Source organism: Poecile atricapillus, chromosome 1, assembly GCF_030490865.1.
Source record: "Poecile atricapillus isolate bPoeAtr1 chromosome 1, bPoeAtr1.hap1, whole genome shotgun sequence".
NCBI classification, from domain to species: Eukaryota; Metazoa; Chordata; class Aves; order Passeriformes; family Paridae; genus Poecile; species Poecile atricapillus.
Window position 1 is genome coordinate 116026606 of NC_081249.1, and position 27113 is coordinate 116053718.

At 53.0% G+C, this 27113-nt stretch overlaps 1 protein-coding gene across 1 annotated transcript; it reads right to left on the reverse strand.

The window, feature by feature from the left end:
- Positions 1 to 2238: 2238 nt before the first annotated feature.
- CHRDL2 (chordin like 2) lies at positions 2239 to 25505 on the reverse strand. The gene is made up of 11 exons (XM_058853295.1): positions 25309 to 25505; positions 19250 to 19362; positions 18395 to 18488; positions 17347 to 17489; positions 14801 to 14894; positions 14433 to 14488; positions 12503 to 12671; positions 11400 to 11594; positions 8080 to 8262; positions 4604 to 4696; positions 2239 to 2804 (listed from the first exon to the last, which is right to left on the reverse strand). Exons 1-11 carry the CDS (start codon positions 25388 to 25390, stop codon positions 2725 to 2727), a joined length of 1302 nt encoding a protein of 433 aa, XP_058709278.1. The 5' UTR covers positions 25391 to 25505; the 3' UTR covers positions 2239 to 2724.
- Between the last annotated feature and the right edge of the window lie 1608 nt (positions 25506 to 27113).

Genomic DNA, 27113 nt, shown 5'->3' on the forward strand with positions numbered 1-27113 from the left:
TGGAGAGGCTGAAAAGCTCTTTTCCAACCCAAACAATCCCGCCATCTCGTCAGCCACGAGCTGAGGCTGCTCCTTGCTCACAGATGTGCGAAGGCAGCCAGCGCTGGGAGGGATGGAAGGTGCCAGGGCACGGTGTCAGCTCTGCCCCCGAATCAACCCCGTGTTCACAGCTCGGGGTCTCTCCGGGCTGATGCCTGCGCAGGGACGAACGCAGGGAGCAGGAGCAGGGCGAGGAAGGCGATGCCACCGACGGCGAAGCGCTGCCTCCTACCCCGGGGCTGCTGATCCCATTAAAAGGGTTAATCCCAGCCGTGCCCCGCGGGGAGGTGTGTGATGGCAGGCTCCTGGCGAGGCTGGCCAGCGCTGACAGCACTCGGGGACTGCTGGCTGCCCACAGCTCCGTCCAGCCTGTCCCTGAGCCCCGGCACAGCCCCGTGTCCCCAGAGCCTCGGCACCACGGTCCCTCACAGCCCTGGGACACCACTGACATCGGCGAGCCGAGGGGAAGCTGGGGTGTCTTTTCCCATGTCCCATCCCTCTGCTCTGGGACAGGCCAGCAGAGCTGGGGGTGCCAGGGGAGCATGGAAGAGCCACATCACACGAAGGGCATTTTTGGAGACCGGGGTGAGGCAGCTCTGTGGTCTCTTGAGACCCGTGGTGCTCTCTAGGAGTGCAATGTGCCACACTCTGGGCAGGGATCACTCAGGGGCACCACATCCATGGAATGAGAATGACTGAATTGCTCAGATTAGGAAAGCCCTCTGATCCCATCCAGCCCAACCATTCTCCCAGCCCTGCCAAAGCCACCTCTATCCCACGTCCCCAAGTGCCCCATCCACACAGCTTTAAATCCATCCAGGGATGGGTGGAGTAGCTGTGCCAAGGCTGGACAACCTTTTGGGGAAGGAATATCCCCTAACAGCCAACCTGAACCTCCTCTGGTGCCTTGTTCCCTGGGAGAAGAGCCCGATCCCATGCAGGTTCCTCTGTTACTGCTCACCAAGAGGCTTCTCCTGGCCCCGGAGCATCCAGCAGCATCCAGCACCCCCCTGGACATGGCAGAGGGGTTCTGTGTGTAAGGCATTCAGCTGGGTTGCACCCAAGAGGTCTGTCTGTGTCTGGGCTTAGTGTCCATGGTCCCAGGACAGCCTGTATGGGCTCAGCACCCTGGAGATACCTGCAGGAAACCTCAGCCAGATCAGGCAGTGCAGAGTTCCTGCTGATTTCCTTCCAGCCTTCCCTACAAACCCACCAGAGCAGCTTCATTCCAAAGCCTCCACTTCTGGTAAATGAGCACAAATTGGCCCTCGGCTCAGCTCCAATTAGATCACACAAGGGCCAGCTAATTAGGCTGACAAGTGAGGGGTCAGGCTGTGCCCAAGGACTGGCAGCATCCTCCCTGCCCGCACGCAGATACAGCCATGCAGGCAGCTGTGGGGCAGGGAGGTGGTTTGGCCCCTCTCCCTTCTCCTCACTCCATGGGGAGCCCCCCTAATGCCCAAACCTCTCTGGGACTTTTTCCTGGATAAACTTAAGCAACTCAGCCCCGCTGTGTGGCCCTGGTGAGCAGTGCCAGCTCAGGCCCAAGCCCCAAGCTCTGTTTTCAGCCCAGAGCTGTGAGCAGACCACAAGCAGATGGGAAGGGGTGATCCCTTAAGGATGAGCAAAGCATCTGTGGCATTTCTCTGCATCCCAGCCCTGATGATGTTGCCTGAGTGAGTGCAAGGGAACCAGACCCCACCAGGGCTCCTGAGCTTTAACACAGACCCTACAGGGAAAGGAGAACCAGTACAGGAAGCTGAATCAAGAAGACTTTTAATCAGATTTGTCAGACAGAGTTGGATCTCCAAATAAATAGATTTATCAAAACAGAGTAAAACAAGAATCCAGGGATAAATATATGTACCAAAACAACCTGAAAATCCCCCAAAGCCGTTTCCAAACAAGGGAGAAGGTGATGCTGCTGCACGCCCTCCTCCCCGTGCTGCAGAAACGATCCTGTTTGCCCTTTGGGAGACGCCCCTCCTGTGAATACAACCCCATAGATATTATATAGGATAGATATAAATATATAGCACAATAAATGCTGAGTAGTGACCTTAGTGCAGTGTTCAGGGTCTCAGACCCTGCCAGCAGGTGGGTCCTCCCAAAACCTACATTTTCAAGTGACCTGCAAAGAAGGGAAAAGAATCGTTCCAGCTGGAAGAGAGGAGATTTTTCAAAAAACACCCTTTGGAGGGCACTCAGCCAAAGAAACCCCTTTGCAGATCCCAGGGGCTCCAAGGAAGGAAAGAGGGATGATTTCTCTTTCTTTGCAGGTCATCTTTCCACCAGCAGCTGGCAGAACGGTGGTGTTCCGCTTTGCTGCGCACTCCTGATGCTCCTCAGGAACACTGGGGTGTCCAGGATGGATCCTACCTCCTCATGTTGCACCAGGTCTCACTCCTCTGCTCTCTCTCCCTCCTCCCTCTGCTCATCCAACATCTTTGGGATAGTGGGAGGTGGTGGCCAGCTTCCTGCACTGTCCCGCTGGAGAGAGGCACCTACATGGCTGTGGCTTCGATGCTGATGGATTGGGATCGTTCTCTGGAGTCGCTGGAATTTCCACTAGTGTAACCTGTATTGCGGTGCCAGTCTATTTAATAATGCAGCTCTGGAGTTCATATATATGTGTATGTGTGTCTGTGTGTAGATAAATCAATAGTTAGAGGAAAGTTCTTTGCTTTACAAGTTCTTTGTTTCCTTCTCTGGGCTTTCTGTCATCCTCAGCTCAGACGTCTGGGCTCGGAAGATGTTCCAGTGACCTGGATGAGCAAAGACAGATGAGTTAGCAGCAGCCATGGAGCAGGAAAGCACGAGCATTCCCATGTGTGTAGCACCCTGGGCACTGGAGGATGCCCACAGACCTCTCTGCGGAAGAGGTCTGTCCGCAACACCGGCCGTGCTCACAGCAGCTCATCCATCATCCCAGTTCCAGGTTTGTAGTCTTGTGGTTAAAATGGTGCTTGGAGGGGCTCTTACTCTTGCAGTGCAATTAATGTCACAATCAATGGCACTCATATGGCTTTTTCAGGAAAACACTTGCACAGCCTGAAAAGAAAAGGGGCTCAGACTGACTCAGGGATAAATCTCCTTCTCCACCTCTTTAAAGGGTGCTTTGACATGTTGTTAGGTCCATGTTCTCCCCAGCATGTCTCGGATTTGGGCTGACTTTCTGCCTCTGAGGGGAAGAATCATTATGCTTATCTTCTGTCTCAATCTCAGAAAGCCAAAATTGCAGTTTTGTGGGCAATGGACAAGTATGGTTCTCTCCTCCCTTCTGTCAGCCCCACTTGTTTGGGGTGGGTTGCTCAAAACCCCCCATTTCTATTCATTTTTTTACTGCTGCCTCTTGGGTCTTCATTCAGCAACCTATGGTAGGAGGAAATCCTGCTGCAGAAGAAGGAGGAGGAGGAATCCCTATGAATCCCCCAAGGAGCTGCAGACTCCCAGCAAATCAAATGTTGAGCTGGGAAGCCCCCCCACCCCAAACCAGGACAAAGTGCCCCAATCCCTCTCCTTGCTCCCCACAAGAATCCCTGGTGTGCAGGAGGTGGCTGGAAGTGCTTTCCCTGCAGGTGTTCTCTTTCCTCAGTGCAATCCCAGTAAGGATTATGCAGCCCCAGTGTCATTGCTCCGGGGGTGGAGGGAATATTTTCTAGCTGAATTAATCTTCTGCTGTGAAGAAATCATCAGTCAGAGCTTTCCTAGAACTTGCAGCTGCAGCAGTGGGATGGTTTCACAACAGGGTTATCTGTCAGGGAAAACTGAGGCAAGAAGAAGGCACATACCAGAGTCTCCACCAGGGTGTGAAGCCCAGCCTGGGACTGCAAAATCCCCCCCAGGTTTGGTCAAAAGATGCTGTCTTAAATGGATTGGGGTTGAAAATAACCCCCAGCATGCCTGGGAGTGCTGCTGTGCATGGGCAGCAGCGCTGCTCTGAGCGCCCCCACAGCCCACAGGGGCTGAACACTGTGGGCACGTCTCTGATCCCAACCTGCTCCACTAAACTCCAGCCCAGCCAGGCCAGGAGGCAGCCAGCAGGAAACAGCATGGAAGCTTCACTCCACACAGGCACTCCCAGCATGTGCACCGGCGTTCCTGCATCTTTGTCGTGTTTACGCACATCCTGGACCGTCCAGAATGCTTCTTAAAAAATATTTCAACAGTTTATTTTTTTTGATAATCCCTTGCGCCATTTTTTACCCCTCCCCACATGCTCCCAGGAGCACCAGATGGATTAGATATAAAAATCAAACAGTTTTATGGGCTCTGGAGAGACAAAACCTCTGGATTTCACAAGAGTGCATCCACTTTTAGAAAGCTGGCTGCCCTTTCCAATACCATAAAGTGAAAATGTGGCTGTTAACCAGGAGTGTTGCGTATGGGCCTGAAGACAGGTCAGCCCCAGCCCAGCTACACTTGCACAAGTGTTTTCCCTACAGTTCAGCTCCCCACGCCATGCTGGGATTTACACAGCCTTTTTGGAAGAGCAGGAAATCAGGAGGTGGTTTGGGGCAGGGAGTGCTGGAGGAGTGAGGAAATGGCATTTTTCTCTCCCTACCTTCGTTTGTCCTAGTGATCAGCCTGAAGTTTTGTGCTTCTTGCTTGAATTCCTGTTTGCTGATCTTCTTGGTCTGGATCAGATGGAATATTCCTGCAGAGGGGGACACAGGGCATCAGTTTCTGCAGTGCCCAGATCGAAGCTCACACAGGTTTGGATTCTCTGTCCCCTTCTGACACCCTGTCTGCCCCAGGGTCCTGGTTTGGTGCAGGACCTGCTGCCAGAGCCTGGTGGGAGCTGGGAATGAATCCAGGGCTGGCCAAGGCCAGGAGACATCTCATTTAAGTATCAGATTAGATATTAGGAGGAAATTCTTCCCTGTGAGGGTGACAAGGCCCTGGCCAGGTTGCCCAGAGAAGCTGTGCCCAGAGAAACCCTGGAAGTGTTCAAGGCGAGGCTGAAGCAACCTGGTCTAATGGAAGGAGTCCTGTCCACAGCAGGGGTGTGGAATGGGGCAGGCTTGAAGCTCCCTTCCAACCCAAACCTTTCTAAAATTCTATGGTTCAATGAAAACACAGTCACTGCTTGTTAAATCAGGATGTTCCACCATGAAGCAGCTGAAAGCAATAGGATTTTGTTGCTCCTGAAAGCATCTTGCCTTGCAGGAATTCCAATCTCCCCTAAAACCATGAAAGAAATAAAGGGGATGCTGGGACCCCTCTGCTCACTCTCAAACACCTACATTCCCTGACTGCAGAGACCCCTCCATGTTCAGATGATTTCCTCTCCTGGAAGCAGCCAGGGACCAACGTTTTCTATCTCTTCGTCAGCAGCGCTGAAATTGCTCCAGGACAGGAAAAAACACAAGTGACCTCTGCAGAGATGGATATTTCTGTCCCTGCCAGCATTGTCCCCTCAGTAGAGGTGCCTGACTCAGATGTTTGACCCATGCTAAACAGAACCCGCATTTAGCAATGAAAGTGGCCTTCCTGTGGGATTAGGGGTTGTGATATTCCTTCTCTCCTGCAAAGCATGACAAACCAGGCAGGTATGCCTGGAATATCCTTCCCCACCTCTCACTCAGGCTCCTGGAGCATCCAGCCTCTTGCTGCCAGCAGATGTGAGTGGCAACGTGGTCCCCCTTATTTGGTTAAGAGACTTTCCCTGATTCCCAGCAGCAATTACACATAAAAAGAGTATGTAATGAAGGGGAACTGCCTCACAATCCAGATAAATGAGATGTTATCAACTGTGGAAAATTAGTACAGGAAGTCAACAACATAGCGAGAAATAGGTGGATACTTGGACCATTAATTAGTCCTTTCAGTGGGTTGGGTAAGGAGGTCCTACCAGTAACAAAGAAGATACCGGATGGAGATAATAAAACTGTTATTGACGCAAGAAAGGCACAAGTGCTCAATAAATTCTTCTGCTCTATACTTAGAAAGGAGCAGGAGGGTGTGCTTACAGTCCCTGGGGCTGAAGAAGCACTTTCCAGCACATTAGTAACCAAGAGGATATTTTAAACAAGACCTACAAGAGATAAACATCTTTTAATCATCCGACCTAGATAATGCTCCCAAGAGCTCTCCGAGAGCTGGCTGAGACCTCTGGCCGCTCAGGATGGTCGTTCCTGACACATGCCAGGGTATGGAGAGCAGAGGAGGAGCGCAGGCCACACTCCAGCGGGAATGAGGATAGTACAAGTTAAGAACAACTTGCCAGTGGAGAGGCAGGATGGATGGAGCTGGCACAGGGCAGTGCCATTTCCTGGCAAGCACATCCCATCTAGCAGGCAGGAGCATTCCTGGCAGCGTTTGGAGTGAGCAGATGGAGTGAGCTGCTGGGGCTCTTGGGCATGTACCACCACTCTTGCTGCTTTAAGGGGGGTTTGTACAAAAGATGGGGATGGGCTTCTCAACAGGGCCCATAGTGAGAGGACACCAGGTCAAAAACATCAGAAAGTCAGTTTTCAAAACTGTTGATGTCCAGACCCCTAAAAAGATGGGGAAGCCCTTGGTGAAACTCTTCTGGAGGCCAGTTGTGCGCTACCAGCCAGCCGGGTAAAACTTTTGGCTGGGAGTTGGTGCTGGTTTCTCCTCCCAACTCCTGCTTCGTGGAGGAAACTGTCCTGTCCCAGAAATAGATGAGGCCACGTAGGTATCATGAGCCCATACAAAGGCAGATGGACGAGGTCCAGGTGTGACTTGCAGCCTCTTTACTCCACACATGCTGCTCTGTTGGTAGAGTGATGGACCATGGAGAGGTGGAATCCATATGTGAGTGAGCTCATGCTCTTTCCCAATAATAACACTTCACTCTGCCAAGCAAAAGAGCTGTGTTGGCCTCAGGGACAAGAGCCTCCCCTGTCCCTGGCTGGCAGAGCTTGGGAGCTCCATGCAGACGTGAAGCTTTTGGCCTCGGAAGATGCCGAGAAGGTTTGGGTGCTGCCCTGTGCCAAGGAGCGAGGGGAGGAAGCGGCGGGGCCCAGACAGCGCGGGCTTAGAGCTGTCCTCAGCTACAAGGTGCCATTGTGAGGGAGGCCCCACTGAGGCGGGGGAGCACGGGCAGGGGGGCACCCTGGAGAATGGAGGATGGCAGGGGCAGGATGGAAACATGGTGGCGACCAGGGCTCCATCTCTGGAGCTAATTTCTCAGACTGCTATCCATGTGTGCCCAGTCTCAGCAGCTGGCTGACGTCTCTCTAGGAAGCGGTGTGAAATGTGGACACACCAGGAGACCAGAATGTCTCCACATGTCCAGCAGGCAGAGGTTGAGGGTCACTGTATCCGCAGAAAAGGTACAACTAACCTCAAGTGCTCAACTTTTTTGGGGGTAGAGTATGTGCAATGGAAACTCAGGAATGGGGCACTGGGATGCTTCCCTGAGCTGCAGAGAAACAAAGCACAAATGTCTACTGGGTGTCTCTGGACTCCTTCGGTCCATAAGAAAAAAGCTGAAGGTGTGGGGAGAGAGCGAAAGAGATCGATGCCATTTGACAGCGTATTTGCCATGCTTTGACCTCTGGAGGACACACCAACAGCAGCATCCAAATCCACCCATCTGAAAAGTGGGCTGGGGACAAGTCATCCCCCTTGTGTGCACCTTTGTGGCAGTTTCCAAGCTGTAGGTGGACTGGGGTTTAAAAAAAGAACAAAAGCAAAACCACAGAGTCGCCAGAATGATTTTTTGGTTTGTCTTCCATGTGCATTTGTCATGAGAGCAGGAAGGTTTGGAAGAGCAGCCCCAAGGCCCTTTTCTTGCTTGCCCGAGTGCTGTGCCTTCAGATGGTGTTGCAGCTTACGGTGAGGTTAGTGGGGCCAAAAGTGGTTTCCAGCCCCTGGTCTGCATGGAATGTGTGAAAGAGTGCGAAGTGGAGGAGTCAGAAAAGCCAGCCTGCTGTCAGCAGGTTTTGATTCACCACACAAGGGGTGGAGCACTTCGAGAATAGCCAGAAAAATTGAACAAAGCTTGGAAAGCATCAGGTTTCCACACACACCTCCTGCTCTGCTGTCTGCTTTCATAATGGTGCTCACCTTTAATCAGCTTCCAGTTGTAGATTTCCACCTCTTCTGCCAGCTCCTTCTCGATTGCCATGGTCCTGAGGATCTCCTTGGAGGCCTCTGAGCGTGGAGGCACGAACGTGTACACCAGGACACGGCTGGGGCTCTTGCTGCACCGGGGGGTGGCGATTCCATCCGTGGGTTTGACTCTGGTTTCTGAGCAGAAACAAGGACAGAGTTCATCAGATGGGGGCAGGAAGGACCATCTCAGCACCCAGCTCACGGAGAAGGCATCTTGTTGGTTTTGGTGCCACGTGGCACAACCTTGTCTGTCTCATGATTCCATCCCCAGCTCCAGGACCAGCAGCAAAGGAGAGGTTAATGAAGGATGTGTGGGCCTCCTCATTCTCATGTTTTTTGTTCCCCACCCCTGTCCCCAGCAGCCCCTGTGCCAGCAGGGATGGGGAAAAGGGGTTTTGTCCATCTGGATCCCACATACTCTCTCCAGTGACCTTGATGCCACCATGGCCACAAAGCACAGGCTGGATTCCCCACTTCCCATCTCGTTCCTGCTGGGAGAGGAACATCAGGGGAGCAAAGGGATGAGCCCACAGCAGGGGAGCCTGGGCTGTCTGGGAAGTGTGCCAGGCTCACCCCACAGGTGGGCTCAGTACCAGCCCCAGCACCCTCCCCACATGGGGTGTCACCACAAAGACATCCACACTGGGTCCTACGTGACTTTTTCAGCATTCTTGGTAAAGAGGAGCTGCTAATTTTCCCCTTTTTTTTTTTCTTTTTTTTCTTTTTTTTTTCTTAATGTATCTGGAGTAATTAAGAATCCCCTGTGGTTTTGGAAGGAGATTTACTGCCTTTGGTTGTGGTCCTTGGAACGCAGAGGAGCCCAGCTCTGCTGAATTTAGCCTTGTTCTCCCAGTCAGTTTGGATGCTGAAGCTTTTTACACTACTTGAAAGAAAGTTTGGCTATAAATAGATGCCTGGGGTTTATTTTAGTAAGACAGTCACTTTAGGCCTGATTCCTCTCTCCCCCAGGCTTTCTGGGGTGGTCCTGAGCTCTTCTACTCTGAGAGGGGATGGAAATCCCAATTTAAAGGGCAGCAAAGCTTTTCAGCAATCAGAGGACAGGCACTCAGTTCTGCAGTTCAGCGTGAGGTAGAGGAGATGAGCACAGCCCAGCACCCTCACCTGTCCCACTGCAGGGTCAGGGATCAGGGAATCCTCTGTCCCACAGCCTTAAACTTCACCTGCTCCAGGGCATTCACAGAAGCGTGGAGTTGTTAAAGCTGGAAAAGCCCTTTAAGATCATGGAGTCTGTGATTAAAGCCCCACCTGCACAGCAGGAAAGGAACCCCTGGAATTCAACAGGAATTTAACAACCAAGGAGCTTTCATACCGGAGCCACTTGGTTGCCCACAGCAGCGGGGAGGAGGAGCAGGGACACAGAGGTCGTGGTCACCAGCTCTGCCCACAGCAGTGTCCCCCCATCCAAACAGCACTTCACAGCAATTCCCATGATCGGGCTCCCTTTAGCAAAATCACTTAGCATTCCTAAGCTACTGGGTACAACGGAGGAGGAGAAGGACTGTCACAGAAAGCACCTGGAAAAAGAACCTGGGCAAAGCCTCCACACGGTGAAGGAAAGAACAAGGATGTAACTTGGCTGAGCAATGGGGGTGTGTGTGTGTGTGATCGCTGTCTGTGAGAACTGAAAAGCAGGAACAAAATCATTTTGGCTCCATCAGGGTGTTTAATTGGAAATAAAATGAAGTCTGAACAGCAGACAAGATCCAAGCAGGGAAAGTTGTCGGATTTAAACCAGAGAGACCAACTGGAGTGGGAATGCAAGACTGGAAGGGTTCTGCTCAGTCATTACATCCCATTCCCACCAGGCACCACATCATAAATCCTGCTCATAAACATATCAAAAACCTTATTAAAACAAGCTGAGCTTCTGCCCTTCGCTCCCCTGGGGAGGCCATCTCAGAACCTCTCCACTCAGGCGCTGGAAAACGTTGAAAATCTCAGCTCAAATGACTTTGCAGCCATTCTCAAACATGGCCATGCCCTTTGCTTGTCATCCTGGGTGCCACCCCTCCACAGAAACCCCTGGAATATGCAGATAAGAAGGGATCATGCAGAACCTGTTGCACCTGCAGCCAGGCTTAAAGACACCTTTAGTCTCACTAGGGAAGCAGTGGGTGGTCCATCAGCTGACCATCTCCTGATAAATGTCAGTACAGAGAGGTATCATGCACAAAACATTCTCCAGGGTGTACAGCAGGAGATGTCCCACCCTGCCACAACCTTGCCAGGTCTGTGGCTTAAGGCAAACAGCTTTCCAAAGACCAGGGAGCTGAGAGACCCAAAACACACTGAACTGAAAAGGAAAAGAGGTCTTCACCATGGAATGGCAGAATCATCAAATTTCGAAAAGACTTTTGAGATCATCAAGTCCAACTGTTCCCCCAGTGCTGCAAAGGCACCACCGGCCCACGTTCCCAAGTGCCATAGAGCTTCTAAATCTCTCTGGGGATGGGGACCCACCACTGCCCTGGGCAGAGCTGGACAACCCTTTGGGGGAATAAATTTTCTGAAACATCCAGTACAAGCCTCCCCTGGCCCAGTCTGAGGCCGTTCCCTCTCCTCCTGTCCCTGTTCCCTGGGAACAGGGTCTGACCCCAACCCAGCTGTCCCCTCCTGTCAGGGAGTTGTGCAGAGCCAGAAGGTCCCCCTGAGCCTCCTTTTCTCCAGGCTGAGCCCCTTTCCCAGCTCCCTCAGCCTCTCCTGGTGCTCCAGCCCCTTTCCATGTCCCAGCCCAGTTCTACCTGTACCGCCCTAAAACCTGTGTGTTCAGCCTCCACTTCCAGAGGTGGAGCACTCCAATCCCAACAAACCATGAGCACCAGAGACAACCGCTCTCCTGGGAAGTGTCCTCGCTCCTCCCTTCACATCTACACCTCAGCTGCCACAATTTAACCCTCTGGGTTTTGTCCCACCTGGAGGTTTGGAGAACAGACTGTGTGTCCTCTCCCCTGAAAGCACCTTCCATCTGAGCACTCTCAGCGTGTCCTGCCTCAAGTGTCTTTCTCCAGACTTCATCCTCCCAACAGACAGAACCTTTTGGGGGTCAGGGCATCTTCCTTACCTCGGGCAAGTTCTGCTGCCCTCCAAGAGAAACCAACCCGTCCATCAGTGCTTGCCCTTCTGAACCTGTCTGGTGTGAATTCTAGCCACCAGCAATCTGAATCCATACACATCTGTCAGCCTGAGGTTTTAAACCAAGGATAGGGAAGGAAGGGGAGCACAGCCACAGGAGCAGGTGGGATCCCACCTACCTGGACATATTTTACAGCATTTCCCATCTACTTTTTCTGGATATTCACATGGATACTCCTTAGGGCATGTGATCTTCTGGCAGTCCTGGACGCCATCCCTGCACGTGCAGAGGATGCAGGGCAGGAGGCCGTAGAGGCGGAAGACGGGATGCCACACTTCCCCATGGGAGTAGGTCTTCCCATTGTAAACACAAGCTGGAGAAGAGAGAAAAGAACAGCTTGTGGAAATAAATCCTCCTCCTCTTTGTAAAGTCAAGGCTCGGTGGAGTCACTGCCTCAAACGTGGGTGCTCCTGCTGTGTGGAGGAGCGAGGGCCTCCGGCAGCAGCGGGCACAGGGATGTCACAGTCACCACACCCAGAAGCTGCCATGGGACAGCGGCACCGGGTGCCAGGAGATGGCTCTGCTGGCTTTGACCATCCTGGTGGGGACAGGGGCAGGTGTGGGCAGGACCTCACCTGCCTCCCAACTTCTGGAAGCCCAGGGTCCCTCCGAGGCTGTCGCAGGAATGAAGCACAGTGAAGAGTGCCACCTGCTGACTCCTCCATGGAAATTTCTGGAGTCCCAAAATTTCCTCCAGGCCTTCATCTCCAAGGACTGGAAAGAGCCCTTCCAAAGGCACAATGGTGGAAGAGAGTCCAAGAGGAGAAAGGACCTGTTATTCCCCCCCTTTGGATCAAGGGGCTTGACTCCTCATCTCACTTTCCCACTCTCACCTCCAGGAGGAACACCTGGGACAGCACCGGGTCAGACCCAGTACATGCATATAGTTAACAAGGAGTAATATCCTGTCCCTCTGTGGCACTGTCCTGGAAGGTCCATATGGATTCTTCCAGGTGAGCTCCTTCCTTCCTAAATCCCAGAACTCCAAAACATTCCAAGCACCAGTCTTCTTCCAACCCATTTGGGAAAGAGGTAGATTCAAGCAGTCAGGAGACTGTGGGCATGAGAACTGAGATACCTGGTTGAGGCTGACCGTGGAAGAGGAGGGAGAAGGACTTGCTGGTGGAAACCTGCCATGGAATCAGATTCCCTGAAGAGTTCCAAGCTCTGGAGAAGCCACTTTAAGCCACATACAGGCTGCCTGGCCTCTGCATCCCTTACCTTTCTTGTGCTTCTCTTTCAAGACGATCTTCACAGTGGTGCCACCTGTTCCCTTGGGTTTGAAGCTTCTGGGAATTAACTCCAGGGAAGAGCTGAGAACAGTGGACACAGTGGCTCCAGGTGGCTTCCTCCCTATCACCTCTCCCAAGCACTGGTCTTGTGAGTTTCTCTGTGGGCAGCCAGAGAAAAGAGGGGATTCAGACTCCAGCACTTGAGCTGCTCTCACTCCAAAGCATGCTGGAAAAAGCCATGCAGTGTCCTTCATGCCTTCCATCAGGAGTGGAAGGGGCAGAGACCACAGGGATAAGCAAAGACTCATGAGCCATATAAATCACAGAAATACAAAGGTTGGAAAATTCCTCCGAGATCTGGAGCCCGACCATTTCCTCAGTGCTGTCAAGGCCACCATGAAGCCATGTACCCAAGTGCCACATCCACATCACCACTGCCCTGGTGGGCCACTGTACCAGTGCTGGACAGACTCTTTGGGAGAAGAAGCTTCCCTAATATCCAACCTGAACCTCCTCTGGTACAGCTTGAAGCCATTCCCTCTCCTCCTGTCCCTGTTCCCTGGGAACAGGGTCTGACCCCATCCCAGCTGTCCCCTCCTGTCAGGGAGTTGTGCAGAGCCAGAAGGGCCCCCTGAGCCTCCTTTTCTCCAGGCTGAGCCCCTTTCCCAGCTCCCTCAGCCTCTTCTGGGGCTCCAGTCCCTTCCCCATCTTGCTGCTGCCACCACCCAGGGTGTGCTGAGCAGTCGCTGTCAATGCCCTACACTGGTGTCCTCCTCATGTGGGTCACCCTCGCAGGGGCAGCATCTTTCCCTAGCCAAGCTCAACCCAATGCCCTCAGAGAAGCATGTGAGGTCCTACATCCCTAAAACACACAGGGAAAGGGGCTGGTCTTTCCTAGATGGGAAAATGAGGACTGGCATCTGTGTGGCTCAGAGGGGATCAGAAAGGTGAGGATGGGCCATATCCTGCTCTCTCACCTGGAAGACACCAGGGCAGTAGGCGTGGGGCTGCCAGCCAGCAGGACTGAAATGCCAGGAACATCCCAGGAACATCCCAGGCTTCCAAGAGCAGAGTGCTGGGACAAGACACGCAGCACAAAGGGTGCCCTTGTGTCTATTTTGGAGGTTTTACAGATGGTGGAGCAGTATGGAAAAGGGGCAGAGCCAGAAGCTAAGTGACCTAATCCCACAGACCTGGCATGCGCTGCCCAGCTCTGAAATGTCACCATGAAGGAACCCTCAGCAGCCAAGGAGTCACTTTTTCCTTGCTGGGGCTGCTGATACAAACAGCCTGGGGAGGGCAAAGTGGTGGCCAGCTCCAGCACTGCCCTCTTGGTGGGAGGCAGGACACCTTGATGCCCAAGGAGAGAGGAGACACCTTCTCCTGAAGGAAAAACCCTCTCAAGAGAGATCTGGGCATCTGACTCAATGGACAAGGGTCAAGTCTGGCTGCTGGTCACCTCTGGGTCTGCTCTGACAATGTCCTTGCAGATGCTGGCCAGCAAGGAGGAGAAGTGTCCCAGATTTCTAGCTCCTGCAGGTCTTTTGCTCTTCCAAAGATGTCATAGAATCATAGGATGTGAATAATTTAGGTTGGAAAAATTCTCTGAGGTCATCGAGTGCAACCCTTTACCTGACACTGCCAGCTCCACCACTAAACCATGTCTCATGGTGTGGGAGAGTAGAAGAATCTTTCCCTGGTGGCCTGAGGTCTCACCTAGGCTGATATCTCTCAGCTAGATTCAGTTCCATGGCACAGTTCACCTGCAAGTCAGGTGTCCATGGTTCTGCTGTGTGGACTCCTAGAGCTGCTGGGGGTGATTTCTTTGTATAGGACAATGTGCAAGGGCATCCTGTGAGCTGTTCAGGGGGCTGTGGTAGAAGCAAGAAGCAGAGTTTTAAAATGCAAATGTCACGTACAACACCTCTGTTTAGCTGCAGTGGTTCCTCTTCTGTGGACTTCTCAAAGGAGTCATCTGCAAGGGAAAAACATGGTCCAGGAATACTGCAGGGCTGAATGGAGGTTCACTCTCTGAGGCTGAAAGCAGCTCTCCTCCATGTGCTGGCCTGCCTGGGACTCTGGAGAGACAGGAGCTTTGCACATGCAATTCATATCACCCAAGGAAAACCCAAATCCTCAGCTTTTGCTTCCTGGTGAAACCAAGAGATAACAAGTGGCCTGATTTATAGCCCAGGCTTCCAAAATTTTGTAAAGTGGATTGAAATGGCTCCTGCTGTCAGGTGGCAACCATCTGTAGTCTCCCAGCCCTCAGTCCCAACCTCATTACCTTTGCAGACCTGGCAGCAGGAATCCGGCACAGTTAAGGGAGAGGAGCACAGCAGCTCAGGGCAGGTCACCAAGCCACAGTAAATCTGGCCTTCCTAGGAGGGCAGGAGGAAAAAAAACATTGTCAACATTAGGAAGAGCTCTATGTCCCCCATGTAGGGCTCCTAGCACCTCAAACTACAGGTTTACCATAAATCGCTCAGAAGAAATTATTCCCAGTGAGGGTGGGGAGGCCCTGAGAGCCAGAGAAACTGTGGCTGCCCCATCCCTGGAAGTGTCCAAGGCCAGCTTGGGCAGGGCATGGAGCCACCTGGGATAGTGGAAGGTGTCCCTGCCCAGGTGTGACTGAAGGAGCTTTAAGGTCCCTTCCAACCCAAACCATTCCAGAATTTTATGAGTCCATGATCAAAAGCCCCCTGATAGTCCATCTTCCAACACCACCAATCAAAATATCATTGCTGTAGTGATTCAAGCTGAAAACCACAGGTCGAGGCCAGCCTTGACCTTTGTGCATCCCAGTGCTGCCTCAGTCAGTGGATTTGCACCAGTTTGTTGCAGAACAAGTTTTTGTTACTTTGCCAAAGGGTAAAAAAGGATGTTCAGCAGTCAACAGCAAGGTCATCTTCTCCATGCAGCAATTTTCTCCGGGGTATCCACAAGCTCCCAGTCAACCAAGAGCAAGAGGCCAGCCAAGGATATCCTTAGAAAACCAAACCACAGCTGTCTAGTCTTCCATCAAGAAGCCAAACTGATGTGCGAGGAGCATGAAGAAGATGAGGGAAGTTTGGTGGGGGATAGGATCTGGCAGAGGTCACTGCATACCAAATCCTGCTCTCCACTTGGGGCTCCAGACCTGCCTCTCCCTTCTTTCCCCTTCTGCCCAGCAGCTCACAGCAGTGACCTGCCCCAGGCAGGAAATAGCCAGTGCCGTAAAAAGCAGGATTTATCCCAGAGGCTCTGGTCTTGGGGCAGTTTTCAGAGGGTCAGACCAGCTGTTCACGCAGCTGTTCTAGCAGCTGACAACATCAGACACAGCCCAGGGAGATCCCCCCCATTGAAGGCTCCACAGCTAGCCCTTTATTTTGCCCTTTGTATCCAAGGCATTACCCTGACAAATAAACAGAGCCTGAGTGACAGCCGAGAGGGACATGGAGCTCCACGGGCTCCTGGGGACAGTGGCAGATGACCACATGCAGCTGGATTAGAGAGCTCCTTCCCAGTGTTTCCCACCATCCAGCTGGGATTCCCTAAGAGACGAGCCAGCCTCAAAAGCTGCACAATTTCTACATGTCAGTTATTCCTCTTGCCACCCAGCTCTGAGGTGGGTGCACACCCCAGAGGCTCAGACCAGCTATTCCAGTATCACAGATACTTCATTGTCCAGCATCAACTGATGCAACCGCTGTGTGTGTGCTCTTGGCATGACAGAGGGTTTGAGCTCTCTTGCCCCTTTTTCATTTCCTGGCCAAACTTGGTCCCACCCTTTGCTGAAAGCAAAGCACAGAGTGGTGAGATCTGGCCCTGTCCGAGGGCTTTGAAGGACACATGGTGAAAACCACACCTGTACCCATGTCATTTTTCATGGCAGAGGCATCAGTGGGAATGAGCAGTGCCCTACCACGTCCAAGTGCAGTGTCAGCACTTTCATTCCCCTTTCCTCACTCCATCTCAAGGAAGAGGAGCTGCTCCATTTATCTCCCGATGCTTGGCTCCTGGCACTCCACACACCTTCCTATTGCCACTGGTCAGGTTGCCCCACACCTCCCACCTCCCAAGCAAGGTGTCAGAACTCGGATTTTGATGATTTTCAAAGGATCACAACCCATGGGAAAGGGCTGGCAGAGCAGAGCCAAGCCCTGTCACAAGGCATTACTGGAAGCTCATGGAGAAGGAACATCCTGATGGAGCAGTGTGTGCTGGATGAGCAATTCATCGCTGAGATGCACACTGAGGGCATCCTGGCCAGGCTGCAAAGGACACTGAGAAGTGTCCCCATCCACGGCAGGGGATGGAACCAGAAAAGCTTTAAGGTCCCTTCCAACCTAAGCCATTTTCTGAATCTGTGGATTGCAGGAGCACCTGAATCACAGGGCCTGGCACCTCGTGTCCATGCTGCCTTGGGAAGCACTGGGAAGGAGCTCACACTGAGCTCCCCCGGGCTCCCTGGCTACCAAGCCCACCGGCTCTGCAGCCAGCAGAGACAGAAGGGCTCCTGGATATGCACAAAGCCTCAGTGGGGCAGCTGGGATAGCTGGATACTGCTGCCCTGGAGCACTGCAGTGCTCTGTGAGGACAGGGCTCACTGCCCCATTGTGGCCCACCCAGACCTGGCCCCGGTGATCTCCAGTAAACCTTCTGCGCTGATAAACCATCCACCCAGGGATAAACCATCCCCCCAGGGATAAACCATCCACCCAGAGATAAACCATCCCCCCAGGGATAAACCATCCCCCCAGGAGCTGGTTCTGCCTCATCTCCTGGGGTTTTTTGAGCTGCTGGGACATTGTTGGGGTGCAGGAGAGAGCCCCAGCTCCCGTGGTAGCTTACAGAGCAGCTGCACTGCACACACTGGTTGGGCTGGCGGCCGGGGAAGAGCTCACTGGTGCTGAACATCTCGCCCTGCTGGTATGTGGTCCCGTTGTACTGGCAGGACCTGGCAGGTGCACGGAGGCCGGACGGGGAATGTGGCTCTGGAACAGAGGACGAGAAAGAAGCAGGATGAGAGGCAGGCCCCAGTGCAGCACTGATGCCCCACCAGCCCAGCCCTAAAGGACCAGCAGCCCTTCACACCACGGGCACCGTGAAGCGGCCGAGGTGCCACATGGTTGGTCAGCAATTAAAATGTCCAAAAGCTTTTGGAAAATGAGGCTGCCCTGGCTGCACTGAGCTCAGCACAGAGGGAAAACCACAGAGGGAAGTCTGACCTCACAAGGTTCTTAACAAAATTCTTGGGTTTTTCCCTCTCCTGCTTGTAACAATTGCCAAATTCAGATAGAGTCAGGTAAAAAGGGCTTGTCTCATGGGTAATTAGCAAAAAATGAAAATTAATGAGTTTTTTTCCTTTTTTTTTCTTCCTTAATTTCTCAAATCACTGATAGTGTCTGACTAGCTTTGCCAGCACTCAGGTAGAGAAAGCTTTGGGACTAAATCTTGAGGTAATCTGTGGGGGTGAGAATGAACATATTGAGGTGAAATGAGGCAATCAATATGGGTAAAGTAGGAAAAGTTTTGGGGCTAAAACTTGAGATAATCTCCAGTGCAGAGAAGAAAGTTACTAAAAAGCTTCCTCTTTTTTTTTTTTTATTTTTAAATCCAAGACATTTTGCTGGCAAATGATCAGAATAAATCGCCAGCTTCTGTTTTGCCCCTGAAGTGTGAACTGACATTTTGTCTCTACAAAGCTCTTGGGATGGGGGAGAGAAGGTGATCTGGCAGAGAGCCCTTTTCCGTGAAAATGAGATTTTTGGAGGGAAAAAGCAGCTGGAACAGGGCCAGATCCAGCATCGCTGCACTGCCACAAGTGGCAGCAGTGGAGGCACCGCCCTGTAGGACCGTGGCCACCTTGTCACCCCATCCCTGAGGAATGTCCACCTACCAGGGCACCGTGGGCAGCACTGCTGGGGGTCCGTGACAGGGCTGGCACACGGCAGAGCTGGGCACTGGATCCGGTAGCACCTGATGTTGGTGTTCTGGGGAGAGAAAGACACAGTTTGTTTAGTCCACGGGGAACATTCAGTTCACCCCTGCAAGAGAAGGAACACAGCATTATCACAACAAATTGTGCTGGCTGTAACTCACCAGGGATGTGTCCAGCCCTGGCTCAAGCCCAGCCAGCTCATGGTCTCCCATCAGCAAAGGCTGCCCATCATCAGGAGCCCTGAGCCACCTCCACCCACAACCCACCAGCGCTACGGAGGCACAACCATGGAATCACTGAATGATTTATCTATGAAGGAACCTTACAGATCTTGTTCCGCATCCTGTTATGGACAGGAACACCTTCCACCATCCCAGGCTGCTCCAATCTGGCCTTGATCACATCCAGGGATGGGGCAGTCACAGTTTCTCTGGGCAACCTGCACCAGGGCCTCACCACCCTCACAGGGAACAATTTCTTGTAAACATATTAATCTAACTCTCCTCTCTTTTAGTTTAAAACCCTTCCCTTGTCCAATCATTATTTGGCTGTGTAAAAGATAACTCCATCTTTTCCACAAGCTCCCTTTAAGCACCAAAACGGCCTCCTCAAGGCAGCTCCCTCACAAGGTCAACCGAATACCCCCCACGGTGACAGCTTTTGCCAAAGGGAAGAGATTAACCCAATGCCACTATGGGACTGGAAAGGGTTCTCTGGTCAAGTGAGACAGTGGGACTGATTGTCCTCAAAGCTGCTGAGCAAGCCACAGCACAGCAGCAGCAGCAGTGTCCCCACCATGCCCCGGGGACATGCCTCGGAGCAGCTGCAGCGGATGCAGTACATCAGCCCCTGGGGCTCCAGGTACGGGTGCCAGCTCTCCCCCGGGCTGTACTTCTTGCCGTTGAAGTCACAGAACGTGTCTGGCCCTGCAAGTCAACCAGGAGAGGCTACATGAGAAAAGGTTCCTGGGAGAGCTCTCTGTGATGAGAGCAAGGACAGCCTTCTTGTTGTTCCCCACAAGCCACATCCCACCCACCAAACCCAGATTTTGTTCCCCCCATTTTATTTTTCTGCATGCATGTTTTACACTGGGACCCATCTGACCTACACAGCAACTCCTCTAAGCAAACTGGACTCTCTTGCCAAGAAAGGAACAGAGTGGGTGGTTTTGAGGCAGAAAATTGAGTTTTCACTCAAAAATGCTCACTGGAAGATGGACAGGTGATTTCAGGGTGATGCTACAGGATGGAATTTCCCCCAGTGAGATCAGAATGGTTGGGAATGGTGGCAGAGATGGGAGACCCTGAATTTAGGGGACATTTTCACTGTTACCCAAAAAAACCCAACAAAAACAACCAAAAACAAAAAGAAGAAAGGAGGGGAAAAACCCAAACAAAAACATTATGGGGAAAAACACATCCTGGGGAAAAACCTTTTGCTCCCCTTAAGAGATTCAGTTCATTCTCTCAAGGATCTACAACAAGCAGGACTGGGTTGCTTGTGCCATCCTACCAGGTCTCAGCCCTTTGGTTTTACCCAGCCTGATGCAGCACTGGCCTGACTGAGTGACTTTCATTTATGGGGCTGTACAGGGGGACAGCAAGTCCACCTCATCCACTTTCCATCCCCAAAAGCATAAACACATGGGATTTTTCTTCCTTCTTGATCCTGCTGTCCTGAGAAGAGGCTGTTTCCGGCTGTGCTCCTGAACCGGAGGTGCCTGTCCCAGAAATGACCCAGACCTGCCTCCACTGGCATGGCTTTAACCTCACCATGGCACAGTGATGAGATGGTGCCCAGCACAAGCAGTGGAGGAGACCCCCTTTGGAGATCTCTGCCCTCCCCATATTTTAGCAGGTCCTTATCAACCTCCTTCATCCGCAAGTCCAGAGTTATAAACCAATCCTCTGGCAGGACCAGGCCAGCCTGCAGCAGGAGCCTGTGGGACAAGGCCAGGATCACCAACAAAGCCCTCAGGACTTCGGCCAAGAGCCCTGATTCAACCACCCTCAATGTTCACACCCACAAGCACCACCTGGTCCTGCAGGAGCGAACTCCAAACCCAGCAGGGTCTGCAGGAACCCAGACCTTAGAGTAGCCAGGGTGCTGCTCCCACTGCCAAAGCCCTGACCAGGCAGAGGGTCACCCCAGCACCCGGGCTCTTTCTAAGCACACACCTGTCTGTGTGTGATTCTCGCGGCTTACGTGCTCACAGCCCCGCTGAAAACCGAAGGTGATTTAACAGGTTATGTCATCGAGGGAATTTGAGGTAGTTTGGGTGATTGCGTTGCTCGAAGGCAGTGGAGACGTTTACGGTTCCTGAAGCATTTATGGGTCTTTTAAAACCTTGCAGCACCCTGGGAATGCAGGAGAGGGGGACGGCTGTTTTCCAAGGCACGATGCCCACCACGCAGAACATGAACTCAGGTGAGCCGGAAGGTGCTGACCCTGCCAGGCTGTTGGGAGGGCTCCTTAATGAATAGCAGAGGGTCCCGAAAATTATCTCAGTGGCGTTCACCACCCCAAAGATGCTAAGAGGCATCCCACACGCCACTCTGTCACCTGGGACACAGCAGTGGTTTGGAGGGCCCAGCTGGTGGTGTCCCACCTTGCCAAAGCTGGAGATGCCACCTGCTTAATAGATTTCTCCAATCAGCCAGACAAAATTCCCCCAAATATGCTGGAGTAGGCTGCAATCCCTCCTCCAGCTCATGACCACCCTCAGGATGAGCCCAGGTGTGCTCTACCACAGCCAGACCCTCTGGCCAGCAGGAAAGGCAGCCCTGTGGGTCTGCAAAGATCTTTATAGGTCTCTTCCAACTCAAGCCCTGCCAGCAGATTTGAGCCTCTCTTTGACGGCTTTAGGCACTTGATTCTCCAAGCTGTACCTTCACAAGGGGTGACCACCAGCTGTCCAGACTGCCTGGCCCAGGCACAGCGGCGTGGGGCCACCGCTGCATCTGCAGGTGTGGGGGTTTGCAGCAGCTTTGGAGTGGGTGTTACCAGAGGAACACCAGAGGTGTTTACCTTCCTTTTCCCTGATCAGGACTTGACACTGTCCCCACAGCTCTTGACAAGTCAGCAACTCCCTATTCCTGGCCACACAGGTCACGAGCTTACAGCAAACCACACAAAACTAGTGGGCATGTGGCTTGAATGTGAGGAAAACCAGAAGAGAGAGGAAAAAAACTCCACAAAACTAGAAAACAAAAACAAACAAACAAAAAAAAATCCCACAAAAATAACAACAAAAAAAACCTAGACAAAAAAAATCATAGTTTTGCAAAAGGGTGAGAAAATGATTTCATCCTTCCCTGCTTGCAGCATCCTCATGAATTATGCTGAGGGTGAAGAAATCGAGTTGCCTTGGTGTGACGTGGCCCCGCTCAGCTCGCAGGCTCCCATGCCAGTTGGCTGCTTCCTTCAAACATTTAATCACAAGTGGAGCCCTGGTTTGGGTCCAGCCCTCGAAAGCAGCCTGATTCATGTCTGCAAAGGGCCTGCTGGTAAAATTAAAGCTGACTGGCAGTGCTGGGAAGCAGGAGACACTTGTTGGCATCTCAGTAGTGCTTTGGTTTTGGCAAGAGGTGTCAGCATGTTTAAGCAAAAACAAGATGGGGATGGATGGATGGATGGATGGATGGATGGATGGATGGATGGATGGATGGATGGATGGATGGATGAGGCTTAAAAGATGGAGGCTCTTGACCATTTTTTCCCATGCCAGGCTAATAATTCCATTTTCAGAGGTCAGACTTTGGATATCATCCTAATCCATTTGGAGTGAAAGCCATTAGTGGCAGTGAATTGCTCCCATGCTGATCACTAAGGTGATTTTACTTATTGCACCTCCAGCAGCAGCACACTCAGGAAGTCATGTGGGTTTACTTCTCACTGGATCTAGAGCGTGGGGTGGCATCTTGTTGGTGGCTGGTGTCTGAAGCTGCTGAGGTACCTCCTAAGGAGACATTCCCTTCTCATGGTGTGAGAAATGCAGCCCAGGATGGGTTTCTCCACACCATTCAGTTTGTCACCGTGGTTTGCTGCCTCTGAACCACCTTGTGAAGATGCAGCTCAGAGCTTCTGTGACAGCCTCTTGTGAGGTTTCCATTTCCCGGTAGCTGGAAAGCTTCCCACAGTACTTATCCTAAACCTTTAATTGGGTCCTTCCCAACCCAAGCCACAAGTGATTCTGTGATTCTGTCCTTGGGAGCGTTCTGGTGGCTCAACAAGAGGTTGTGGGGTCTTGCTCATCTCCCCTCACTCCTCTTCTCCTGTTTCATCCCGAGGCTGAGGGTGGTCCTGCATCCCCAGATGGCACATTTGGAGTTGTCTCCGGAGCAGGGCATGTCTGACATTTTTTCAGTTTTTCTGGAGGTCACACACCTGCCAGCCTGCGCCATGCTGGGCACGAGGGAGGTGGTTGATGCAAACCAGTTTGTAAGTCTTAAGAGCAGCCATAAATAAAGCGTAAAGAGCACTGTCTGGTACACAGAGTCCAGGCACTCCTATGACAGCCTTGTATTTATGAAGGGCTTAAAATGCAACTTAGCTGAGAAGGGACTGGTTAAAACACACTTGACATGTGGCATCCTAAAGACTCTGCTCACATCCAGATCAATCCCTACACACTTGCCTCACTCAGTTCTGGGCTGGAAATATCTTCTTGGGACTTTGGGAGCCCGGAATACTCTGCAGCTCTGAAAATACAGCCTCATGAAGCATCTCTGACTTCTCCAGAGTGGAGAAGGCAGGCAGACAGGGTCCAGCTTCCCCCCACTCCTTCCCAAGGGAATGATCTGCTACCTACAGCAGGGTGTGCAGCCCTCACCTCTCCCTTACCATGCATGTGGTAGCACTCTCTTTCCATCATGGTCCTTCCCATCTCGGAGCACCCTTCATCCCTGCTGGATCCAAACTTGTAGGACAGAGGGATCCCAGGAACCCCCTTTTCTCCATCAACCATGTTAAAAAGAAATTAAACAGCAGCTTCCAAGCTCCTGGGGAAAACCACTGCCCCATGCTCTCCAGAGATGCTGGTGTTTAAATGCCTCCAGCCAAAACATCGTTGCATTCAACCATTGCCCCTGAATTACTCAGAATGGAGCACATTCGTCCCAGTAACCTGTGCCTCTGATGTTTTTTTCAGCTGGAGTGTAAATCCCCTAAAATAGCCTGTTTCTGTGGGCAAATTCTTCTTTTCTGACTTGCCTTCAAGCCCGAGCATTTCTGCTTCTCACCTATTTTTAGCCACGACACTGTAGGTCCCTTGGCTGATGAGCCTGCTCGTAACTAATTTATTCCTGTCTTCACTCTCCCTGAACAGCCAGCCCTGAGAAAAGTGTGAGGCTGCAGAGGTGGATGGTGGAGAAAAGTCCACAATTTGATGATGACTCTGTCACCCAAACTTGCCCTTGACCTTGGGACGAGTCCTGGCCAAGCCCTCCACATCGTGTGATATACCCTGTAGCAAAGCTGAGGTGTTTCAGAGCTGGGGAGTGAGCCTGGACCTCCCTGCTGCAGCCCTGCTCCAATCCCACAGCCACCAGCTCCTTATCAACATTAGAAGACCTGCAAAGGGACCCCAACACTTCCTCCCAAATCGGACAAACCCCTACTACCCCCACCCAGCGTAGTTCATGCCCAGCTTACGGGCTCTGTTACACCTCCAAAGAGCAAACACCTCATCTAACACCTGTTTCACCTTCTGGACGTGTCTCATTCCCCTTCCCAACCCTGCCATGGCAGCCTGGGTAGAGGCAGGGAGTCAGACCCACATCCCTTGTTCAAGAAACAGATGCTGTGGGCTGGGTTTGGCAGCTTTGGATGAGCCCAGGGAAGGGGAAGGAGCTGAATTCACACAGATTTTGCTCTCCAGGTCTTTGCACAGCCCCATCCATCACTCGCCTTTTCCCCCCGGCACACCCCACAGTCGGGATGAGCAATCCAGTGCTCACATTTTGGGTCCACACTCCAGGAGGATGATTATTTGAGTGCCTAATGCACTGCTGGCAGCAGGCAGGTTGTAAATCACCCTGACGAAGCCACCGGCAGACTCCTCTGGGATTCCAGGAGATTAAAGGGAAGAATAAATATAGGGACACAACAGGTCCTGCTGCAATTTGCTCAGAGCTCTGGTGGCTCTGCGATGTTGCAGGGGTGCTCAGCACCCACTGGTAGGGTCCCAGTGCTTTGCCCAAGTCCAACCCACCTCCTTGCCCCAGTTAACACATCCAGCACCCTCCAGCTCTGGCCAAGTCCTTCAAACCTTTTTGTGGGAAGTGCCAAACCTCCCTTCCTTATCCCAAACCTTCTCTGCCTCAGTCAGCCCGCTGGGAGCAAAAGTGGGAGAGACTGAGGGATGGATGTGGAGATGGACAAGGGATGGATGTGGAGGAAAGCCCACAGCTTTCTTTGGGGTGGGGGAGGCATTGCCTCTCTCCCCATCCACCCTCGGAGGGGAGATGCACTCGTGCAGGGTGGGATCTGTGCAGAGGAAGGTCTATGAGACAACCTCCTGCTCTGTGGCATTTCTAACCCATGGAAAGGGGGTCCCAGACTTTCCTCACGCCCCCGCCGGCCCCTGGAGCCCCTCAGCCCCCTCACCATCACCACAACCCCGCAAAGCAGGCGGGGACAGGAGCAGGCAGAGGGGGACACAACCGTGTCCCCAACATTGCAGGATGGGAAACCGGGCTGGTTGCATGGCCTGGGACATCCCAGCAGCGGAGGGCCAACACCTGCCGTGGTGAGAAGCCTCCCTGAGCCCTCAGCCATGCCCGCAAAGCACCCCCGCAAATTCCTGGGGACCCCGGGGAAACTGAGGCACGGAGGGAAGCAGCGCAGCCGGGACAAGAGCGGGTAAGACTTACGAGCCCGGGCTCGGCTCTCGGAGGCGAAGAGGAGCAGGAGGCACCGAAGGAGGAAGGCGAGGGGGGCCGCCCCGGGAAGCATTGCAGCCCGGTGCTGGTACCCTGGGGCTCCGGTCCCGGTGCCCGGGGGTGCACTGCCCGGTGTCCCGGCGATGTCTCGGGGTTTGTGCTGAGGGTTTCGCTGCTGCCCGGCGGTGCCGCGGTCTCGACTGTGGTGTCGGCTCCTCGGAGCACGGCGCGGTGCCCGGGGCTGCCGGACCGGGGCTGCCGGACCGGGGCTGTGGCTGCCCGGAGGTGCCGCGGTGCCGGTGCCCGGGGATGCCGGTGCTGCGGTGCCGGCAATGCTCCGGTGCCGGTGTCGGGGGTGTCGGTGGCCGGCGGCGCCCGTGCCCGGGGCTGTGGCTGCCCGGAGGTGCCTCGGTGCCGGTGCCCGGGGATGCCGGTGCCCGGCGGGGTTCGTCTCTCTCCGATCAAAGGCTCCTCCTTTAGGGAGAGTCGAGGAGTTGTTTGTTGGTATTAAAGGCGGAGATGGAAGCGGGAGGGGGGATCTGCAGGGTGGGTATTTTATTCTTTTTTATTATTATTACTATTATTATTGTTATATTCCCACTTTTTTGGGGGGGTGTTTTAGGAAATTCCTCGGCGGCGGGTGGGAGGAGGGAGGGCGGGCGGGGAGGTGGTGCGAGAGCCGCAGGGTTAACCCCTGCAGCCCTGCGGCCGGGGCTCTGCCGGGATGGACCTCGCCCTGGAGGCTACGGGGACATTAATGGGGTACATCTCGGCCCCAGACAAGGCCCGGCTGCACCCCTTCTCCCTGTCAAATGCCACCTGGATACTCGGCTCTCCCCACTGGCCGCTTGACATTCCCTTAGCTTCATAAAGCCATTGAAATGACCGGTGTAGACCCTGCCTTCAGGAGCCCCCCTGCTCCAGTCCACAATCCCAAACCCTTCTCCCACCAGCCCAGCAGCGCGGAGAGCCGCGCTCCCACCCAGCTGCCGTCTGTCTCCACATGACGGGCATGAAACACCATGGCTTGGAAAACCACGGGTCATGCCGTCATCCCTGGAGAAGCCACCTGGCCTCCACACAACGTTGCTCCTGTTCCTGCTGCTCCCCAGATTCTGCACAAAGTGGTCCAGCTCGGGCTGCCAGCCCTTCTCTGCCTGACTGTGGGGCTCAGCTTTCTACCCTCCAAGATTCTCACGGAGAAGTTGAGCAGTGCTGGATCCTCCCCGAGCAGCTGTGTCCCCTCAGCAGGGCCAGAAAAAGCCAGGGCCACCACTTCATTATGGAGGTGAATCTCTGCTTCCTTAGACCAGATTTTGTGTGGATTTTACCCGATCCTCCTGGTCCACCTTCACGGCTTGCAGGGGTGCTGAGAGCAAGCAAGACACTTCATCAGCAAACGAAACACAGGCTTTAAGACAGCGATGAACTCCTTGTGTTCCACCATGGGAAGGCTTGGATGGAGCTCCCAGACCTTGCAGGATTCCTGGGCTTCTTCTTTGCAAACGCCTTCATGTCTACAGCACAAGGTCTCTCTCTTCCTGCCATCTCCTTCAGCTTTTTCACACCACCAGACAGGAACTGTCATCACCTGTGATCCCTTTGGTGACAGGAGATCTCATCCATCGACCAAGTTATTCATTTTTTTTCTCTTAATTCAAGCTCAGGATTGGGATTGCCAGGGTGTGAGATCTTTGTGCCTGCTGCCATCCCACACTGAGATTGGCACCAAGCCACTGGTCTGCCACGGCATCCCCAAAACCCTCTTCCTGGTCACACCAACTCCAAGGCCCATT

Bases quoted from the DNA above. Each gene is read 5' to 3' on its own strand.
- CHRDL2 (XM_058853295.1), bottom strand. From the start codon at position 25,390: ATGCTTCCCGGGGCGGCCCCCCTCGCCTTCCTCCTTCGGTGCCTCCTG. The intron at 17,490-18,394 runs GTAGGTGGACAT...CCTCTGTTCCAG, and splicing joins GTGCTGCCCACGGTGCCCTG to AGCCACATTCCCCGTCCGGC. The intron at 4,697-8,079 runs GTGAGCACCATT...CCCCCTCTGCAG, and splicing joins CAACTGGAAGCTGATTAAAG to GAATATTCCATCTGATCCAG.